The sequence below is a fragment of the Danio rerio genome, chromosome 5, assembly GCF_049306965.1.
Source record: "Danio rerio strain Tuebingen ecotype United States chromosome 5, GRCz12tu, whole genome shotgun sequence".
NCBI classification, from domain to species: domain Eukaryota; kingdom Metazoa; phylum Chordata; class Actinopteri; order Cypriniformes; family Danionidae; genus Danio; species Danio rerio.
The window spans coordinates 31,009,199-31,029,714 of NC_133180.1; the positions used below are offsets into that span (position 1 = coordinate 31,009,199).

A 20,516-nucleotide genomic window follows, 5' to 3' on the forward strand; every position below is an offset into this window, starting at 1 on the left:
CTCACCCCTCGACACGAGCGCTGTTGTCAGGACGCCACCGTGTTGATAAGTGAAGGCCCCCTTAGTGACAGGAGTGAATGAGGACACGAACACATCGCCTGTTCAAATTTCGCTCAATTTAGTCTATATACCGCTTTTAAATCATACGTTTTCAACCAATTAAAATATAAAGCTAATAAAAGTATAAACGAATGTTTTCAAACACACCCGTCTCAATAAGTTTTTGGGTTTTGTAGTAACTTTTAAAAGGGCTTCTACTGGTTAGCCACCACGTTGCTAGGCGCTTTTTGTTTTTGTTCCTCTGGACAGCAGCGCACGTCAAACTTTCTGAAGTTTGCTCAATCTTTGCGATCGTGTTAATCTTAAACTCCGTTTATCTTGATGACACCTACTAGTATTGGGTTTATGTTTAATTCTGTGCTCGGAAGTAGGAATGAAAATATAGACGTTGTTTTGCAGTAACGTTAGTCATAAGGATCAAATGAGAAAGTTTCCGCTGTTCACTAGCTTACCCTACTGCTTCGTTTAGCCCTAGCCTGTCATGCTTTCATTTGCTGTTCACTTGCGAAACGATCAATGAGGAGAAAACGGTCTAAGTTATGTGCTTAGCGGTACGTTTTATTCACTGAGCAACGTTTGTGCGTTTTTGCAACGTTAGTTACCTGTAAAGTCTTCGTCTCTGTCAACGTCGCTGGAGATGGATCAGTACCATATTTTGGAGGTTATCGGAGAAGGGTCATTCGGACGAGTGTACAAAGGTCGCAGGAAGTTCAGCGGCCAGGTGAGCGCTGCGTTTGCGTCAGAGGTTTCAAAAAGATATCTGTCTGTCTATCTATCCATCCATCATCCAGCCATCCATTCATCCATCCATCCATCCATTCATCCATCCATCCCATTTCTACAATAAAAGACAAACCTTATTAGGTAGAACGTATTTGGTATACATTTATTTTTTAATTAATTTGTTTGTGTCGTTGTGTGTGTGTTTATATTACTTTTTTTTTCAATTTAAAATTGTAAAGATTTTTTGTTCATGAAACTACTTCAGGTTATCATCTATACACACTTAAAGATATAGTTCATCATCATGCCATCAACAAACAGGGTTCATACGGTCATAAAATATCTGGAAAAGTCATGGAATTTTGACATGGCATTTTCCAGACCTGAAAAAGTTTTGGAAAAACAGAAAAACCCACAGAGTTTTAGAAAAAGTCATGAAAGACAAATATCTGTATACTTGAATATAGGTTAGTTGTCTTGACTTCTATTATGTCCTTGGCCAATCACATACTCTCACATTATGAGTGCGGTGTAAGCATTATCTAAATCAATTTTACATAGACATAAATTGAAACTAAGTAGATTGCTGCGTATTTTACGATATGCTGTAAGAAATTTGAACATGCTTTGTATTTTTTTACCATGCATATGTAGACATTGCATGAAACATTAGGTCATGATACTTGAAAGTCTTGGAAAAGTCATGGAATTTTAGTAATAAAAATGTGTATGAATCCTGAAAAGTATGTGACATTTATCCTTAAGTAGAATAGAAAACAATGAAAAAAACCCAAAAAAATAGTACTGAACACCTGGTTCATGGTGATACATAACACGCAGGTCAACAGCTAACGTTACTAACATTTTTAGAGTCAAAACAACATGACGCATGAGCTGACAAGCTTTTTACAAGCTTTTATATAGTTGGAAGCATTCATAATAAGCAAATTCATAATAGCGTTTTGGTGGACAGTACATCACACGCACGTCCTATTTAACAAACTCAATTTGTTTAAGTGCCCACGCATATGACTTTATATACAACCAAAAGCTTTGTTGTATATGCTCCGAATGGTTGTGAATGCTCCAAGGACCCTTTGGAGAAGCTGTAAATTTAAGGTAAGCAATGTTCAGTTTCTTGGACAGACTGATCGATTTGACTTTTAAGACCTCGTGTGTCATTAGGGCCTACAAGTATTCATTCAAATATGTTTTTGTAAGACTTTCAAAGTGGCGATGGCATTTAATGAATCACCAAAGACCACAGCTAAAAAAAATTACTAAAGAGAGAAGTTACATATGCTTAGAACACCCCAAGGGTGAATTATTCAACAGCTCAAATTCCCTTTAAAACACTTCTTTCTATCAGTTATAGCAGTAAATCTCTTTCTGTGAATAACATCAGCCATTTTTATTTTCTAGGTTGTGGCTTTGAAGTTCATTCCCAAAGTTGGCCGCTCAGAGAAGGACCTGCGCAGTTTGAAAAGAGAGATTGACATCATGAGGGGGCTTAAGCATCCCAACATAGTGCTGCTTTTAGACAGTTTTGAGACAGAGAGGGAGGTATGATTGTCACAGCCTGCTCTCCAAAGTCATGTTACATTTTCTACTGTTGCATCTCTGTTCTTATAACCTGGTGCTTCCAGTATAACGGCTTGTTGAATTGATACATAGCTCCCAGGGTTCAGGATTTTAACATTCAAATCTCCAGGGAACGATTCTTGTTGGCAAAATGTAATATATGTTTAGACGTTGGGATATTGGCATTGGTACAAATGCAGTAAGCGTGGGACTTTGATCGTCCCATAAAATGTTTAACTGAATAAAGAATTGGGTAAAAAAAACTGAATTTGTGTGTCAGAGGAATAATTACAGCATGTATTCCTCTGGCAGGTGGTGGTGGTGACAGAGTATGCAGAGGGGGAACTGTTTCAGATCCTGGAGGATGACGGGAGTTTACCTGAGAAGCAGGTACACATGGTGGCACTGCAATGTTTTAGATTTGTTGTTTAGGGCAGTGTTTCTTAACTATGTTCCTGGAGGACCACCAGCTCTGCACGTTTTCCATGTCTCCTTAAACAAACACACTTGATTCAGATCATCAGCTCATTAGCAGAGACTGAAGACCTGTAAAGCTGTGGTCACACTACACTTTTCTCCCCACAGACTTCCATTCATACGCACACAAATGCGTCAGACCGAAAACGCAAGGTCATGTAGTTTTGTAGTTCGCTGCATTGGAAAGTTCAAGCTTGGTGAACTCTGACCTGCAGAATCGCATCACATGATTGCGTGAGACTAATCGAGGATCAAAACATGACCTCTATGGACAGGAATTTAAAACATGGACCAATCACTCGCTTTTTTTTTTTTTCAAGAGTTCACACTTAGCTGATGATTGATAATTAAGCTAGTTTGGCGTGCTGTCCCGGGAGAGAGCCCCGAGCTTATAAGATCCTCGAGCCCTGGGCTCCCTCCCGATGCAAGGCGAGAGGGGAGTTTGAGCTCAGGTAGATCTCGATGACTCCCCCTCTTGCTTGTTGTAGCTAAGTGTCAGATATGGATGCTGAAAGGTGTACTCAGAGTTTAGCTAAAGTATTTGGATTAATTGTTTAGAGTGCTTGTTTTTGAACTGTGGGAGGAAACCGGAGGACCCAGGAAAAACCCACGCGACCACAGGGAGAACAAGCAAACTCCGCACAGAAATGCCGTCTGGTTTGAAAAGAAATTAAACCAGGGGCATTCTTGCTGTGAGGCAACAGCGCCAATCGCTGGCCACCGTGACGCCCATTTGAAAGGAGGGAAAGTAGGGTTGGGTGGGGGGGTTTCTTCAAGACGAAGATATTGAGATGAGAAAAGTCTGGTTATTTATAGTGACTTAAGGATCGTCTGATAGGATAATCAGTCATTAGCTAAAGTTGGAACAGCTGTGAACAATCATAAGCACGTGATCCTCTCGAAATTTGTTTATAAATAAACTTCAAAATGTCTAATCATCTTGTTTAATCCCGCCCCTTTTCGCAGTGCTGTATGACAGAATTTCGCACGCACAAACTCTTGTGTGACTGCAGCATAATGGCTGTTACAGACAAAGGAGACATCTAAAACATGCAGTGTTGGTGGTCCTCCAGGAAGGTGGTTGAGAAACACTGGTTAAGGGTATTATTTTAGTATCATTCTAGACTAGACTTCTAGACACTAGACTTTTAATCTAATTTTGACTGTTTGAAATCCGTTTGCACAATTACACAAAGAATTGCTTTGTTGTATCAACCCAAATTTGCATAAAATATAGATAAACCCTATTGTTTGATTCAAAATATAGTACAGTTTTTTTTTAGAAAGAAGTACTCTGCTGTTCAGTAGTAACAGGCCTAGATTTCTGTCATAATTTATTCAAGTTGAACCATTTTTGTTTCAGGTTGTTGTGAAGAGTTTCTTTGTGTACATGATATGACCCTATTTTTTCATATAAATAGTAAATGCAGAAGTCTTATTAAACAAGTTGTTTTTATGGTTTAGTTTTTACAGACTCTAGTCCATAGGTATCAAACTTAATTCCTGGAGGGTCGCAGCTCTGCACAGTTTTGATCCAACCTTATCAAACACAGCTGATCCAAATAATCGAGGTGTTAAAAGAGTCATGTACACCTCGATTATTTGGATCAGCTGTCTTTGGGTGGAACTCCAGGAATCGAGTTTGAGACTTAAAGTCTGTATCACAGTTTGATTAAGTGCACCAACCTTTAACTTCTTCATATAAAATTTGCCAAATTTTGGGTTATTATACATCAAATTCCCTCTGTATTTTACACATTTTGAAAATCAAAAGACACCCCAGCTAATAACATTACTTGATGCATATGAAATGTTAAATAGGACAGTGTTTCTCAACCATGTTCCTGGATGACCACCAGCTCTGCACATTTTCCATGTCTCCTTAACCAAACACACCTGATTCAGATCATCAGCTCATTAGCAGAGATTGAAAGAACTGAAATGGGTGTGACAGTCAAAGGTCACATCCAAAACATGCAGTGTTGGTGGTCCACCAGGAACGTGGTTGTGAAACACTGAAATATGCCATACATATTACCGCAAACATTCACACTAAAGTAAATGTGCTGTTGTGAAATGCACACAGTCCATTACTTCAGTTTGAAGATATGCTGGCTTTTCTTCTGCTCAGACCTCTTAACTGGCAAATACTCGCCTGCTAACCTGTTATCTCACCTCTTGTGTAGGTGCGTGAAATAGCCTGCCAGCTTGTCTCTGCCTTGTATTATCTCCACTCACATCGCATTTTACACCGTGACATGAAACCACAAAACATCCTGCTGGGAAAAGGAGGAGTCGTGAAGCTGTGTGACTTTGGGTTGGTGTTACCAATCGATACAAGTTTAAACTTCTTTTTCTTTAAATGGCTTGAAATATTATTTTTTATTATTATAATTATTTCTTTGCCATTTGGGAAGTCAAATAGACACATAATTTTCATCCTAATTTTCTTGGCCATTTGTGATTTCAAATAGATATATCATTTTCATCTTAATTTGGTCTCTAATAGGAACATCTCTTTACAGATTTGCTCGTGCCATGAGTGTGTCTACTTTGGTGTTGACTTCTATTAAGGGAACGCCTCTCTACATGTCTCCGGAATTAGTAGAAGAAAAGCCTTATGACCACTCGACTGACCTTTGGTCTCTGGGCTGCATCCTCTATGAGCTCCACACGGGGGCGCCTCCGTTCTACACCAACTCCATCTTTCAGCTGGTGCAGCTCATAGTGAGAGATCCAGTCAAATGGCCAGACAACATGAGCCAAGACTGCTTGGTACGGAGTAGTTTACTTCCCATGTGCAATTTTCTCACTGTGTTTTTAACCATGTTAAACTGCCTGGTCTACCAAATGGTTGACCATATTTTGACTGTTTTAAATAAAGACTGTTAAAGTAATTTAAAGAATGACTGATTTAAATAATGGTTTACACACACAGCATTGTTGGTTTACAAAAAAAGTCAAGCAAACATAATCCTGTTCCACTACTACACTTGGTTTTGGTTTTATTGTAAAAACAACAACAAGAAAACATGTTAAATAAGCAATATTTTATGGCATACTTCAAAAAATAAAGCTGATTTAGTGTTCAAAATTTTTATTTTGATCATGTTTTTAATAAATTGGTCTTACACTTCATTTTTACTTCATATTTTATGATTTTTCATAGCATGTGCATTAATTCAAGTACTTTTACCACAAACCGACTTATCAACCATTTGATAGAGGTTGATATTTTAGAAATTATTGGATGTGTTAAAAAAATTTATTTTGTGTTAACTAGTGATACTAGAAGTTAGGATATGCAGTCCATTTTTTGTGTGTGTGTTGATTTGTGTTTGATTGTAATGAAAACATTTAAAGTCCTTAGTTTAAACTGCTGTCTCTGTGGTTTCTCCATGTGTAGAGTTTTCTGAAGGGATTGTTGATGAAAGAGCCAGAGAAGAGACTGTCATGGCCTGACCTGCTCCATCACCCTTTTGTTGCAGATGGAGTTCTGAGTGAGAGCTACAATGTTTTTGTATAATTCAATTGAGATACATTTCAACCTATTCATAGGAAACTGTCAGCGTTTCAAAATCCAAATACATAAAAAATATAGTGATTTGATTTATTTTCCTAATTCAAATTGATTTTTGTATTAGCTGAAAGCATATTTAAATACAGGAAAACTGTCTACTTTATTGTTTCTCTTGTAAAAATGTTAAAATATGGAGGAAATAATGTTAACCAAAACAGCAATTTCAATGCCATTTGTATAAAAAAATAAGCCTTTATGTACTTTTGTATACATACTTACGCTGGCTTGAATGTATATTTAATTTATTTGAATTTGTAAAGAAATAAGCAAGCATATAAAATTGTATTATATTTTACATTTTTTCAAAATTACTACTTGGTAATGGACATAACCTAGCGATTTGAAAGCGAGCTTGCACCCATAATCTTTTTTCTTAAAAACATCTTTTAATACGTCATCAAATCAATCTTGTCAAATTTTTGTTTTGCCAGAAAATGTGGGTTTATTATATCAGGGGTTCCTTGGGGTTTTAAAAAATAACAACATTTGATAAATCAATATAGAGAAATTTTAGGCCTTTAAAAATATTAAAATGTCTTAAAAGCTATTTTACAAGTTATTAAATTTTATATTATTTTTGATTATTCAATGTATGGTTGTTTGCCAAAGTTTACCTGAATTAAATCTGTGAGTATCAGGATGCTTATGAAATCAATAAAATCCTGCTAGATTTGACATGCTTTGTTTACTGGAGTAACCAAATAATTCCTCTAACCGTTATTTCTTCCAACCTGCTGAATTAGCTAGATTTAATAGATTTTGTTTCAATATATGAATAATGCTTTAGTTTTGGATTAGTTTCTTACATTAATATTGAGTAAATATACTGTAATTTAAAATCTCGCCAGTAATTCCAGTTGAAAGCTGAAGTTGTTATAAGGTCTTAAAATGTATGGAAAGAGTTTTTAAAAAGGTCTTAAAAGGTATTGAATGTCACTCTCTGACTTGTGTGTGTATACTCTGTAATAAATTATTGTTACACAGAATTGTAGTTCATAGTAAAAATGCATGATATTCATTATTTTTGACAGAAAATATAATCTAACAGGACACATTATAAATAATGTAACAAGAAATAACTTTAAAGTTGTATTACAATTTTTGCTTTGATGCTTAAAAACACATTTGTCATATATATTTAAACATATGTAAACCTCTCATCAAATGGAACCCAAGAAAAAAACAGTTTTTACATACATTTTACATAATCTACATCAGTTTTACATGTCTTAATGACACTGTTTGGCTTTCTCTAAAGTGGTGATGTTGTTTGCTTTGACAGTGGTGTCAGATGAAGGTTCGAGTAACCCGCTCACTGTTCCACCCAGTCCAGACGTCCAGGCCCTCAAACACCAGCAGGTCGCAGAAAAAACAACAGTGCGCAGCGGAGAAGGCAAACTACTCGGCAAAGCCAGAGAGCTTCGAGAGAAAGAGAAGACTAACAGACGGGTAAACTGAAACAACATCTGGAAACAACAGCAGGAACAAACAAAAACTGTAGTCCTTCTTAGTTCTATGTATTAAATTGTTTTGAATCTGTTTTTTAGATGTCTTTCTGTCTGATTTCTAATTTATTTTTGCTCTAAGAAGTTTATGCAAATTAAATCAGTGCTATTGTTGTGATTTGTGCATATTAGACTATATATTGTTTACATTTATACAGAATTTGGAGAGGATGAGAGAAAATCCTGTATAGGTGTAATGTGTTTCTATGAAAATGTAATAAGAAATGTTGGCTGTTGATTAACTAGGAGGTTGCGAGTGGAAGTGCTGCTCGCTGTAAGACAGCTTCAGCTGGAGGAGCATCCAACACCGGCCATTCATTGGGCAGCACCTTTTCAGTGTATCAAAATTCATCTCAGCCAGCAACCAATCGGCATCAAGCAAATGACAACAGTGTTACCAGGTAGTATTTCCATCTAGAATTTGAATTTGAAAAACCTGCGGGATTCAACTTAAAAAAGAGCACATTAACAATGCTGCTGTGACGGTGAAATTGATGTTTTGACCAGCTTGAAGGATGGAATATATTATAAAACCAAATGTGTTGATCTGAAATAGTCAAACGGCTGTTCAAACTTAAGAATATCAGAAGTAGTGAGGAATAGGATTTCTGAAAGATTAAAAACACTTTGCAAATGTATTCTTATATGTAAATCTATCCTCTATTTTTAACAAATGTAAAAAATCTTACTCTCTTAACCGTCTTCCCTTTTGTTTTTAGGGCACGCTCAGCTCCACATAAAGGTCAGATCAGTAGAGACTATGCGAGGGAGTTTCCTTCAGTAGAGGTGGGACCCCGACAGTTTCTAAAGCGCCCTGGACATGTAAGGACAAGCCTGGCTTCTGTCCGGATGGACAGCGAGGTTCTTATTGCCATTATTCACATTTGTATTGGGGTTTTAACTCTGTGTTTCTTAATCAGGGACTTCAGCAAACCTAGGATAACATCAAGTCTCTTCAATTGCTGTCCTCAATTAAACAATGTTAATTAGTTAAAATAAGCTTTTTACTCATACTTTAAGCTATAAAACATAAATAAATAAATATACAAAAAAAAGCTGTGTAATTTTCTGGTAAACTATGTGCTGCTCTGTGTTTCGGCTGGATTTTGAACAGCCATAGGCATAATAAAAAAATACATTTAAAATTTAAATTCATTAAATACGAATGATTTGTTCCATTAAATGCTTAGATTTTATTGAAGAACGTACACTTCTTGAAACTTTGTGAATTCCAAGATGAATTGTGGTTAATTAATTGATCTAAATAAAACTCCTAGTTTCTAATAATAATTTTAATGTTGTTAATATGCAGTTGTGGAACAATTAAGAGACCACTTGAAAATTTTGAGTTTCTGTTGACTTTTTTAGTTAAAGGTATGAGTAAAATATACACTTTTTCCACCAAAATTCATAAGAAAAGTAATCATTTAAAGCATTTTCTTTGCAGAAAATGACAATTAATTAGTATAACAAATGGTTTCATTTGTTGTGATTGACAATTAGGGTTCCAGCAAATATTGCTTTCTTAACCCTTTTGAAGTTCATACAATGGTTGTTTAAAGAAAAATTAGTTGTCTAAGTAAAATTTATTTACATGTCTGAAAACATTTGTACATTTTTTGTCATTTTGATCAATTGTCATTTCATTGTCTAAATGACAACACTTCTTCAAAGGGGTGGAAATGTTATCAGCAGTTACAGGATAAAAAAACATTTTACTGAACCTCATAATATAAATCAAGAGAAAATATAAATTTTCAAGTTGTCTCTTATTTATTTTCCTTGGCTTTATAATATACATATTAATATTGAATTCTGTATTAATTCTGTGTTATTACTGTATTAAATTCACATTTATTCAATCCACAGTACACAGATTTTTAAATGCATGTCTTGTTTGCCAATCTTCCATTCAAAAGTACAGAATCTAATTCTTTCAAATATTTGTGCTACAAATAATCCTTAACTGCAGTAAAAACTGAATGACATGTATGTCTTCCTGCATTTTCTTTATCCATCATGAAAATGAGTGAATTTATTATCACAAGAATATCTGTAGCTTTTTTGACTTCACCATATTCTGTTCCTTCAGATTAAAGAACCACTTAATAAACTGCAGTAAATGTCTAACGTCACATCTGTTTTCCCCTAAACATAACTCTGTTCATCATGCAGGAGCAGGATATGGACAGTGATTATGAGTGGCAGCGGTTGGTTGAATTGAGCGATCAGGGACCCGTGAATGCTTCTATCCTTCAGGGGTTAAAGATCAAGCTTCTGCAAGCCAAAACCCAGGTGATGTTCAGTTAAGTGTCACAAGAGCAGCGATTTCAGCTGTGACAGTGAGTGTAAATTAGCATATTAAAGACTCTCTGATCTGTCCAGCTGCTGGTCAGGAAGGGTGAGGAGACCTCTTCAATTCTACTGCCACTGAAGGTCTTGAGAAACATTGTTCAGGGCTGCCGGATTGGAGATGTTGAAACTGTGGGAAAAGAGCTGGAACTGCCTCATCTTCTGTTCAGCCTTATTGAGGACGTCCTGAACATTCCAGATCTGATGCAGGTCAGACAAATGCCGATAGTGTGTGTTTCTCATATGTTCTTTTGTCTATAGATTGCATATAAAGATGAAAATGATAATGAATAAATGAATAAAAATTAATAAAACCTGTACAAATATGATATATTTCCTTGGTGGACATTTACCAGTAACTTTTCTGTTAAATAAACATTAATTATTTTTTTTTTTTTATAATTTGAAGATACTTCACAATACCATGCATAATTTCAAATCCGGCTAACACACTTTCTTTACAAAAAATTGAGCTGTATTTTGAGCTGTGGATTTTCTTTTGTTTGTTATTTGGAAATATTGAAAATAATAGATTTACATTTAATATTAATTAAAATAAATAATGAATTAAGGGAATAAACATTTTCTTCATTAAATCCCTGTGTCAATAAAAAAGTTGCACATTTGTTATGATTTATTTTTTTCTGTTGCACAATTATTTTTCAGGTTTGTCAGCTGAAACAAATACCAACATTTTTCCTGATTTCTGTTTTTGATCTCAATAGCCAAACATTTAGTATAAAGAAAATCATCTTATTTTTATGTATTTACTTAATGATTAATTAATTAATTAATTAATTAATTTATTTATTAATAAAAACCACAGTGGGATTTATGTAAATCAGGGGTCATCAATCTTGGTTCTGGAGGGCCGGTGTCCCTGCAGGGTTTAGCTCCAACTTGCATCAACACACCTGCCTGGCTGTTTCAAGTATACCTAGCAAGTCCTTGATTAACTAGTTCAGGTGCGTTTGATTAGGGTTGGAGCTAAAATCTGCAGGACACCGGCCCTCCAGGAACAAGTTTGTTGACCCCTGATGTAAATAAACTGTCATTTAAAAGGTTAAAATCCTAAAATTTTACTGATTTTGGTAGTTAATCTTTGTTAGTAAAATCTATGTTAATGAAAGCAGAAATAATATTTATCTGTGATATGTTACCTTTCTGACCATTTTATGTATAACTTGGTGTAACTGTAATAACAAATGTGTAACTTTTTTATTGACAAACAGGGATTAAACATAAAAAAAATGTATAAGTATATAAAAGTATATCAAATTAATATTTTTTGTTAATATTAATGACATTTCTAATATACAGTTGAAGTCAGATTTTTTTTTCTTTTTTTTATATTTTCCTAATATTGTTTAACAGAGCAAGGACATTTTCACAGTATGTCTGATAATATTTTTTCTTATTTGTTTTATTTCTGCTAGAATAAAAGCAGTTTTTAATTTTTAAAAAATAATTTATGGTCAAAATTATTAGCCCCTTTTAAGCAATTTTTTTTCCAAGCTATTGTCTACAGAACAAACCATTGTTATACAATAACTTAAAACAATAAAAATAAAATATCAAAATATGGGTGACATTTAATTTCATGATATATATTTTCTGGCTATTGTGGTCAAAAGCAGAAATCAGGAAAATGCTGGTATTTGTTTCATCTGACAAACCTAAAAAAAAAAAAATGTGGAACAGAAAAAATTAAATCATTAATGTGCAACCTTTTTATTGACACAGGGATTAAACAAGGAAAATGTCATTTCACATTTACATGGAAATAAACTAAAATTGTAAAGTCTTACCAATAAAATTAGTCTAATAACAAATAATGTATGTCTTTTGCTTGATTAGATTAAAGATTTAAATTTTGCTTTATTGGGTTTGCGCTAGACATCGGCTGGTAAAAGATTCTGGCGGTAAATTCAACTAAATTCAATTCATCTTTATTTGTGTAGCGCTTTTACTATGTATTGTGTCAAAGCAGCTTCACATAGAAGATCATAGTAAATTGAAACAGTGTAGTTCAGTTTTCAGAGTTTATGTTCAGTTCAGTGTGGTTTAATAATCACTACTGAGAGTCCAAACACCGAAGAGCAATCCATTGATGCACAGCTCTACAGATCCCCACCATGCAAGCCAGTAGTGACAGCGGGGAAGAAGTTGGCAAAAGTGAAGAATTAAAAAACCTTGGGAGAAACCAGGCTCAGTTGGTATAATAACCTTGGATAAAAATATAATGGTTTTACAGTATTGTGATAAAAAAAACTAAAACTTTATTCCCATTTAAACTTAATATATTTTATTTTGAGAAACATTTAGAATATTTTGTAGAAGTAAACGTCAGGCTAAATAATGCAAACAAATAATTGACTTAAAAACACAAGTCTTTACAATTTAAAACAGTATCTTAGGATATCTTTTCTGCTATTGTCCTAAAACAAAAATAAAAAATGTCTTACACATAGCGTAGGATTGGTATATCAGAACATTTTGGCAGTTTTAAAAGCTTGACTTTTCAAAACCACGGTATACCTTGAAAACGGTTATCATCTCATGCCTAGTTTGCGTTGGGACATTTATTCCCCTTAATGTCTTTTTTGTTGTTGTTGTTTTTTGATAAATGAAAGTTTATGAACTGAGGTTTAAATATTAGTATTTTAATAAAGATAGCAAAAATATGTTGTTTGCATTAGCAAAAAAAGAAACGGACAAAATGAAAACAAATATGTTTATAAAGGCACACATTAGCTTTAGTGAATATATGCTGCATATCTGACTGGATGATATTTACTGAAGGAGTCGCAGGGTGAGACAGTATTGGCAGATCTGATGAGTGTCCTCATAATGTACCTGGAAAAGAGCCCGGGCTGGGAGATAAAGGGCAGAAGGTATGGATTCATGAATTGTTTTTCATCCACACGCCATCAAAGTACACTTTTCTCCCACTGAAATAGTTTTTCCCCTCATTACTTCAGTAAACCCATTGTTTCTTTTTTTAAATGAAAGAATCTGTAGTCTTAATTGCGCAACTTTTTTTCTGAGGCTGTTGTTTTCCCAACTGCTCTCGGGCTTTTAGTGAAATTTTAATCTGGGTGTTATTTAACGAAAAGTACTTTCTCTCATCAGAGCTGAGGATCTCTGTCAGCTATTTATTTCAGTGTTTCTCAGCGGAGACCCAAAGCGCTCAGCGGTAAGTGTCTCTAGCTAAAAGGTTTTCTCTGAAACACTTTTAAACTGGGAAATAAAGCGGAGTACAGTAATCGTGGGATGTCTGCTTTCATTTGCATTACACTTGATTCTGTGGTCTCTCCTACAGCTTTTGGCAGCAGCAGTCTTAACCTTGTTCACACAGCGCGGTGTGTCTGTGAATGTCGGTATAGAAAAGCTCACGGCCGTTTTGGGGGATGTTTTGACATACACAGAGGTACAGTTCTATTATTTATCCTGTGAATAAGGGTTAACAGTGTTTGGAGTAATTAATGTCACTGATGTGATGAAATCCAGTGTAGTCAATTCCCACCTTCTCACTCTCTGCGTTTCTTTCCCTCTCCACCTCCCACCATCTGTCTGCTCTCTCTGTTTTTCTGTTTCTTTCTTTCTCTCTCTTTTTTTTTCCGATAGGCTCATAACCCCTTACCTGCAGGTTGGGGCCTGTGTGATGGCCTTCTGTCACTGATTCTCCACAGGCTAGCTGAGGTAATTTCTCTCTGATTAATTCCTCTCAAATCTGCGCTGGGCTAATTAGATACAGACAGATAATCGGTTTGGACAGTTGTCTAATATTGGATCTACGATAAATGGTGTAGTGTGAAATCTGAGGGAAACGCCACAGAGCAATGCTATTTAAAGAGCAAAGAACTGATGTAACTTTTTAAAATAGCAAGTGCTTATGAAGAAATGTTTAGCGGAACAAGGGTCGAAGATAAAACTGGCTTTTATTCATTCATCCATTTTCCTTTGGATTAGTCCCTTTATTAATCTGGGGTAGCCACAGTGGAATGAACCACCAACTTATCCAGCATATGTTTTACACAGCGGATGTCCTTCCAGGTGCAACCCAGTACTGGGAAACATCCATACACACTCATTCACACAAAATTTAGTTTATTCAATTTACTTCTCTTTGGACTGTGGGGGAAACCAAAGCACAGGGAGAACATGCAAACTCTACATAGAAATGCCAACTGACCCAGCTGGGGCTCGAACCAGCAACCTTCATGCTATGAGAAGATGGTGCTAACCCAAAATTGGATTTTCAAACATTCATTCAAACATTCATTCATTTTCTTTTCGGCTTAGTCCCTTTATTAATCTGGGGTCACCACAGTGGAATGAACTGCCAACTTATCCAGCATATGTTTTACGCATGGATGCCTTTCCAGCTTCAACCCATCACTGGGAAATAGATTTTCAGACATTAAAACAATAAAAATATTTTTTCCTGCATTTGAATGTTTCTTATGCTTATTATTGATTTAAAAAATAATTACTATATTTTATCATGACTTACAGAAGGCACCCTATAAAATGTCTTTCTGTGTAATAATAGTTAAAAAAGAATCAATTGATGACAGTTGAAGACCATATCTTACAGTGCTCAGCATAATTGAGTACACCCCATTTTGAAAATGAATATTTTTCTCCATTTCTCATTGAATAAAGGCAATGTATTTTGGTGCATTTAAACAAATCAGATTTATTAAACAGATATATTTATTAAAATTATATTTTAAAATTGTGTTCCTCTTGTTTAAATTTGTATTTAATATTTTTCTATAACATACACATTTGAGTGTACTAGTTTTTGGACCGTTATCATAAGTTATTTTGTTAGTTGAGCTCCAAATTTCTCATTTCTAAATCTAATGTACATGCTCAAATATAATATTGTATAGCTTCCCATTAAACATATGAATTTAAAAAGACAGATTTGTGAGGGGTGTACTTTTATATGCCGAGCACTGTATATTAGAAAATGCTATTTATATTGACAAAAATATACATTTTATATACTATTATATACTTATAAACTATCACAAAACCATTACTGGTCATATTTAAAGCTTTTGACTGATTCATTTCCCTCCATATATTGTGTTTTTGAGTGTAACAGATAATCAAAAAAGAAACCTATTTAGTTTCATCAGTTCATGGCTGAAATTTGAAGATATGGCCATTGCACTCAAAATTAATGCAAGTAAAAAAAAAAATGAAACCTATGCATAGATCTTTCAAAACAATGCATTTACAAAATAATTAATTTTTTAGTATCACTTTATTTTGATGGTCCCTTTACGCATTTTGTTAAATTTAAGTGTCATTGCATCTACATGCCAACTAATTCTCAATAGATTATACAGTTGGAATCTGAATTATTAGCCACCCTTTGAAATTTATTTTATTTTTAAATTAATTTCCCAAATTAAAATTATTTCCCAATTCATGTTTAACAGAGCAAGGAAATTTTCACAGTATGTCTGATAATATTTGTCTTCTGGAGAAAGTCTTTTTGTTTTCATTTTACATTTTACTTCGGCTAGAATAAAAGCATCTTTTAATTAAAAAAAAAAAAAAACATTTTGGGGTCAAAATTATTAGCCCCTTTAAGCTATATATTTTTTCGATAGTCTACAAAACAAACTATCATTATACAATAACTTGCCTAATTACATATACCTGCCTAATTAACCTAATTAACCTAGTTAAGCCTTTAAATGTCACTTTAAGCTGTTTAGAAGTGTCTTGAAAAATATCTAGCCAAATATTATTTATTGTCATCATGGCAAGGATAAAATAAATCAGTTATTATAAATGAGCTATTAAAACTATTATGTTTAGAAATGTGTTGAAAAAATCTCTCCGTTAAACAGAAACGGGGGGGGGGGGGGTGGGGGGGGGGGGGGGGGAAACACGGGGCTAATAGTACAGGGGGGGCTAATAATTCTGACTTCAACTGTATGTAGGTTGTTAGGTTTGGGTTAGCGTTAGTGTAAGCTGACATGTACTTGCAAAGTTCCTTATAGTCTGTTAAATGTATGTTGAAGAAGCAGTATCAGCAGATATTAAGCAGACAGTCTACTAATACTCAAATAAGTACTAACTGGTATGTAATGTCATTTTTAGTCAAAAATGTGCAATAGGTACCATCAAAATAAAGTCTTAACTATTTTTTTTTGTTAATACAGACTTCAATGTGGTTTCTAATCACCTCAATATTTTTGTTTTCTCTGATAATAGTGTGAGAGCAGCTCACTGCTCGACTTTCAGCAGTCAGATCTGTGGCCCTGCCTGTGGGCTAAAGTGAACATCATGCTGCAAAACACACCATCCCAAAGCTGCCATTTCTCTCCTAATGGTAGTGAACATGAAGAGAACATTCGTTTATTTCTCTAGTGCAACTTTGATATAACGTAATAACTTACACTTGTCTCTGTTTTCCTCTCAGGTCTGTATATGTTCCTCTCTCTGGCTTTATTGCTTTTCTCCAGCGATCCATACACCTGTGTGACTCTCCTATCAGATAACACCACAAACTGCTCCTCCACCCTCGGGCACCTTCTCACCACCAGTTGGTGAGCCTCAAACATAAAGCGCTTTTCTTTTTCTCTTATATTAGTATTCATTCAGAAGTGCTCCTCTCAGAGGTTTACAATGTATTTCTCATTTTATTCCTGACAGCAGCGCCTCATTGCTTGAACGTGGTCTTTTCTGGGGCGACTCAGAAATAAACAGCCTATCAGTGATGAGCTGTCATCTCCTCTGCATCCCCTTCTCTCTGGACTTGCCCCTGGAAAAACATCTGTCTGTTCTCCAGTCATATCAAAGCTCAAATATTGTTGCAGGTCTAGTACAGGTATGGTTTATTAATATGCTCCACGATTTTCAGAAGTCATTTTGAGAAAATGTCATTTTTATTTTTTTCTGCTGACTGGTCTTCTTGTTCAGATGATTCAGACTATTCCTATTGCCTTGGTGGAGCTTCCGTTGTGTCTTCTGAATCGTCTCCTGCTATCTGACCCACAACACACCACTCCGTGCCTTATCACTGCCGCCCAGGCCTCCGCTTTCCTCCCGCACGGCACAGAAAGCTCAGACAATGGAGCAGACCACACTCAGACTCAACTAAAGCACTCTGGGAATGGTGTTGAGCGAAGTAAGAGCAACGGAATTGTAAAGAAAACCAAGATTGATCATATCAAAGGAGACATCAAATCAAAAAAGAGCTTAGACCGACCCACAGGCGACGTAGATGCATCCAGGGACAAAAACAGTTCTCAAAACGCACCATCCAGAAATATTCGCCAAACCAAAGTCAAGAGTCAAGCCAAAACATATCCAACGAAGGCCATGGAGCATCTTAGAGATGCATCAAAGATAGGTCATATAGAGGAGCTCATGGACAGTCTGGAGATTCATGGGAGTTCTGCAGGACTCTCCCCTCAGCAAGGCTGCGGGATCAGCATGCTCATAGACAGTCTGGAGGAGTTCAGAAGAAGTGGCGATCGCCCTAAGACCTCGATTCGATCCTCGCCTGAGGAGGCCAGAACAGCAGGTTCTCTGTTGGCTCTGCTTCTACAAAGTGAAGCTCTCAGTGGGTGCGCAGTAGAACTTCTCATCCTTCTCTCTCTACTAACACGTCATCCCACCTATCAGTCGTCCTTCTTTCTTCCAGTCGAATTCACCCAACTGAGACTCGCATTGCTCCACCGAGATGATGGAATCCGAGCCGCCTGCTGTAGCTTGCTGGGCCACCTGGGTTTATGTGTGATACGGGTTATCAACGAACCAAAATTTGACCTGTTCCAGGACCTGTTAGGTTGCCTATGCGATCCTGCCCCGTCTGTTCGTAGAGCGGCCTGCAAGGCTGTGGGAAACTGGTTGAATGAAATCAGAAAAACCAGTGACAATATCCCTAGCAAAGGTCTCAAGAGTACAACTGACATGCAGACATGGTCAGTACAAGATAAACCGAGGAGGACGGAGGGCGTCAGGTATATGGAGGCGGACGTATGGATGCAGCTCGCCATAGGAGCCGCTCGTCCTCTGGTGTCTCTGCTGTCAGATGCTGATAATGTCATTCGACAGCACTGCTGTGGGGCCTTGGCTAATCTGGCTGCCTTCAGTGGAGGAGATGGAGCTCTTCTCAATGCAGACGCTCCAGGCTTGATTCTCCAGACTGCCTGTAATGATTCCCATCATGCAGTGCGACGGGCAGCTGTGGCCACTCTGCGTGTGTTTAGCCAGCAAAACACATTACTGCAGGTAAGAGCAATGTGAATCTGTTTTGACTGGCATGTTTAGATATTTTCTGCCTTGCGAGAGATTTAAGAGAGTCGTGGCATTCATTATGCCACAGCAAAATGTATAGTTCTGCAGAGAATGCAGTTCTTGGGGAATTGCATTTAAAGAGTGAAACAAATGAATATAGAGCTGCTTTTGTGCTGTATTGCATCATTTTGACAATTGTGCAGAAAAAAAATTTGAAAGACAGACAAAGCTGGTGGAGAAAAAAAAATCCTTGCTGTCATTTTCACATTTTCCCCCTTCCCTTCCTCAAGGCTCTGAGGTCTCTAGACGCGGGAAGAAAACTCTGTCGCTCATCCCAAAGCTCTTTATTTCAGAGGGATTATCAATGGCTTGTCAGCAAGTTGGACGGGTCAGTCGAAGGAAAAACATAAATGTCAGCTTCATAGTTTGTTTGTGAGGAAAAGGACATCATTTTGCATGATCTAAATATGGTTTGCTGGCTGGGAAAGCTTGCTGGTTTTTATGTTTATTTGATCTGTGATCAAAAGGTTCTGACTGAAATTGAACGTGTTGTGTGAAAATGATCTAAATAATAATGTGATAAGTGACTAAATAACATCTGAAAAATAAGAGAGAATTTTACAATAAAATGTACATTACTATCTATTTCACATTTAATGTTTTTGATGTAAATAATTGTATTTTTCATTCTTGTAAATTGTATTTGAACCTGGGGATTTTGATTGTTCATTTTCTGCTCATTAAAATGCACTTGGCTTATTTTTATATGTGACTATTTTGCAACCTTGCGTGTATTTATTTAAAACCGTTTTATATAATTTCTGATGTGGAATAAAATTGTAGATTTTAAGTCGGTGTGCTTCGAATGTGTTTTAGAAATTTTCATGATGTAGTCTAAAGGTAATCCGTGCCGGATCTCATGAAATTTAGTTTTTATTTGTCACTTTATTTTCTGATAAATAAATAAAATAGATCAATAGAATTTCATTAAAATATTTCTGTATGCGTGATTGTACATTTCGTTTTATTTGTATTCACTCGCCAAATCATCTGTACTTTTTAGGATGCTTATTTTATGAGAGATAAACGCCTTGAAACGTACAAACTTTTCATTTCGGGAGTGATTGTAAAATGAAAAGCATTTTATGTGTGCCTGAAATCAACCGTTAATTAACACTTTCGTTTAGAAATAATAATTTTATCTAAATTACTGCTATTATTATTGCACATGCATAAAAATAAAAGTGTAAGCTCGGGAAAATCAGATGGACAGCCTAAAATAGCGCGAAAATTACTCTGCAGATTTGTTCTTGTTATTACACCGTTTCTTATTATAAATCTTCATTTTTTTGTCATCTAACTAAATTAGTCAGTTTAATAAGGGAACATCGAATTTAATTAGTCTTATATAATTATTAAAATATTGGTTCCAAAATGACAGTCCCATTATTTCTCTCAACACTTTCTTTCACAGAGAAATATTTAATTGTTTTATTTTTTAAAACATGTAAGCTGTCTGATATTTTTAATTCACGTTTCCGCCTTTTATGGTGTGCGTTTGTGTAAAATAAAACAAATACAAAGATTAAATTTAAAGACAGCTGGTTGAGAAAATAGGATATTTTTTATCAATAACATCAGGACTGATCGGTGTTCACAATCTATAAATAGCCTGTGAACCGGACCCGTAAAAACGGATAGGCTACATAATTATGAATGAAGCGCAACACAGAAATAAGACTTGAAGGAACGAATGTGGAGAAAAATCACATTTTCCCCTGATTTTTTTTTTTTTTTTTGCACCTTAAACATTTTGCTTATGTCTCTTTTTATGAAAGAATAAAACGTAAATGTTTGATAATCTAAAAACACTCCCGGGATACAGTGAAAAATATAGTTAATAATAAAACACAGCTGTCTCGGAATTCGCTGTATTTTAGACATCCTCATACTGTTATAATAAT

The 20,516-nt window shown here is 35.6% G+C and overlaps 1 protein-coding gene across 8 annotated transcripts; it reads left to right on the forward strand.

Annotated features, from left to right (window-relative positions):
• Positions 1-270: 270 nt before the first annotated feature.
• Positions 271-19,402, forward strand: stk36 (serine/threonine kinase 36 (fused homolog, Drosophila)). 8 transcript variants are annotated; one of them, XM_068221264.2, is made up of 20 exons: positions 271-924; positions 2,206-2,346; positions 2,677-2,754; positions 5,028-5,158; positions 5,367-5,616; positions 6,248-6,341; positions 7,704-7,870; positions 8,173-8,327; positions 8,646-8,787; positions 10,102-10,221; positions 10,312-10,488; positions 13,081-13,172; positions 13,411-13,474; positions 13,601-13,708; positions 13,906-13,980; positions 16,522-16,639; positions 16,730-16,856; positions 16,963-17,137; positions 17,230-18,546; positions 18,843-19,402. In XM_068221264.2, exons 2-20 carry the CDS (start codon positions 2,284-2,286, stop codon positions 18,960-18,962), a joined length of 3,573 nt encoding a protein of 1,190 aa, XP_068077365.1. In that variant the 5' UTR covers positions 271-924; positions 2,206-2,283; the 3' UTR covers positions 18,963-19,402.
• Positions 19,403-20,516: the final 1,114 nt, after the last annotated feature.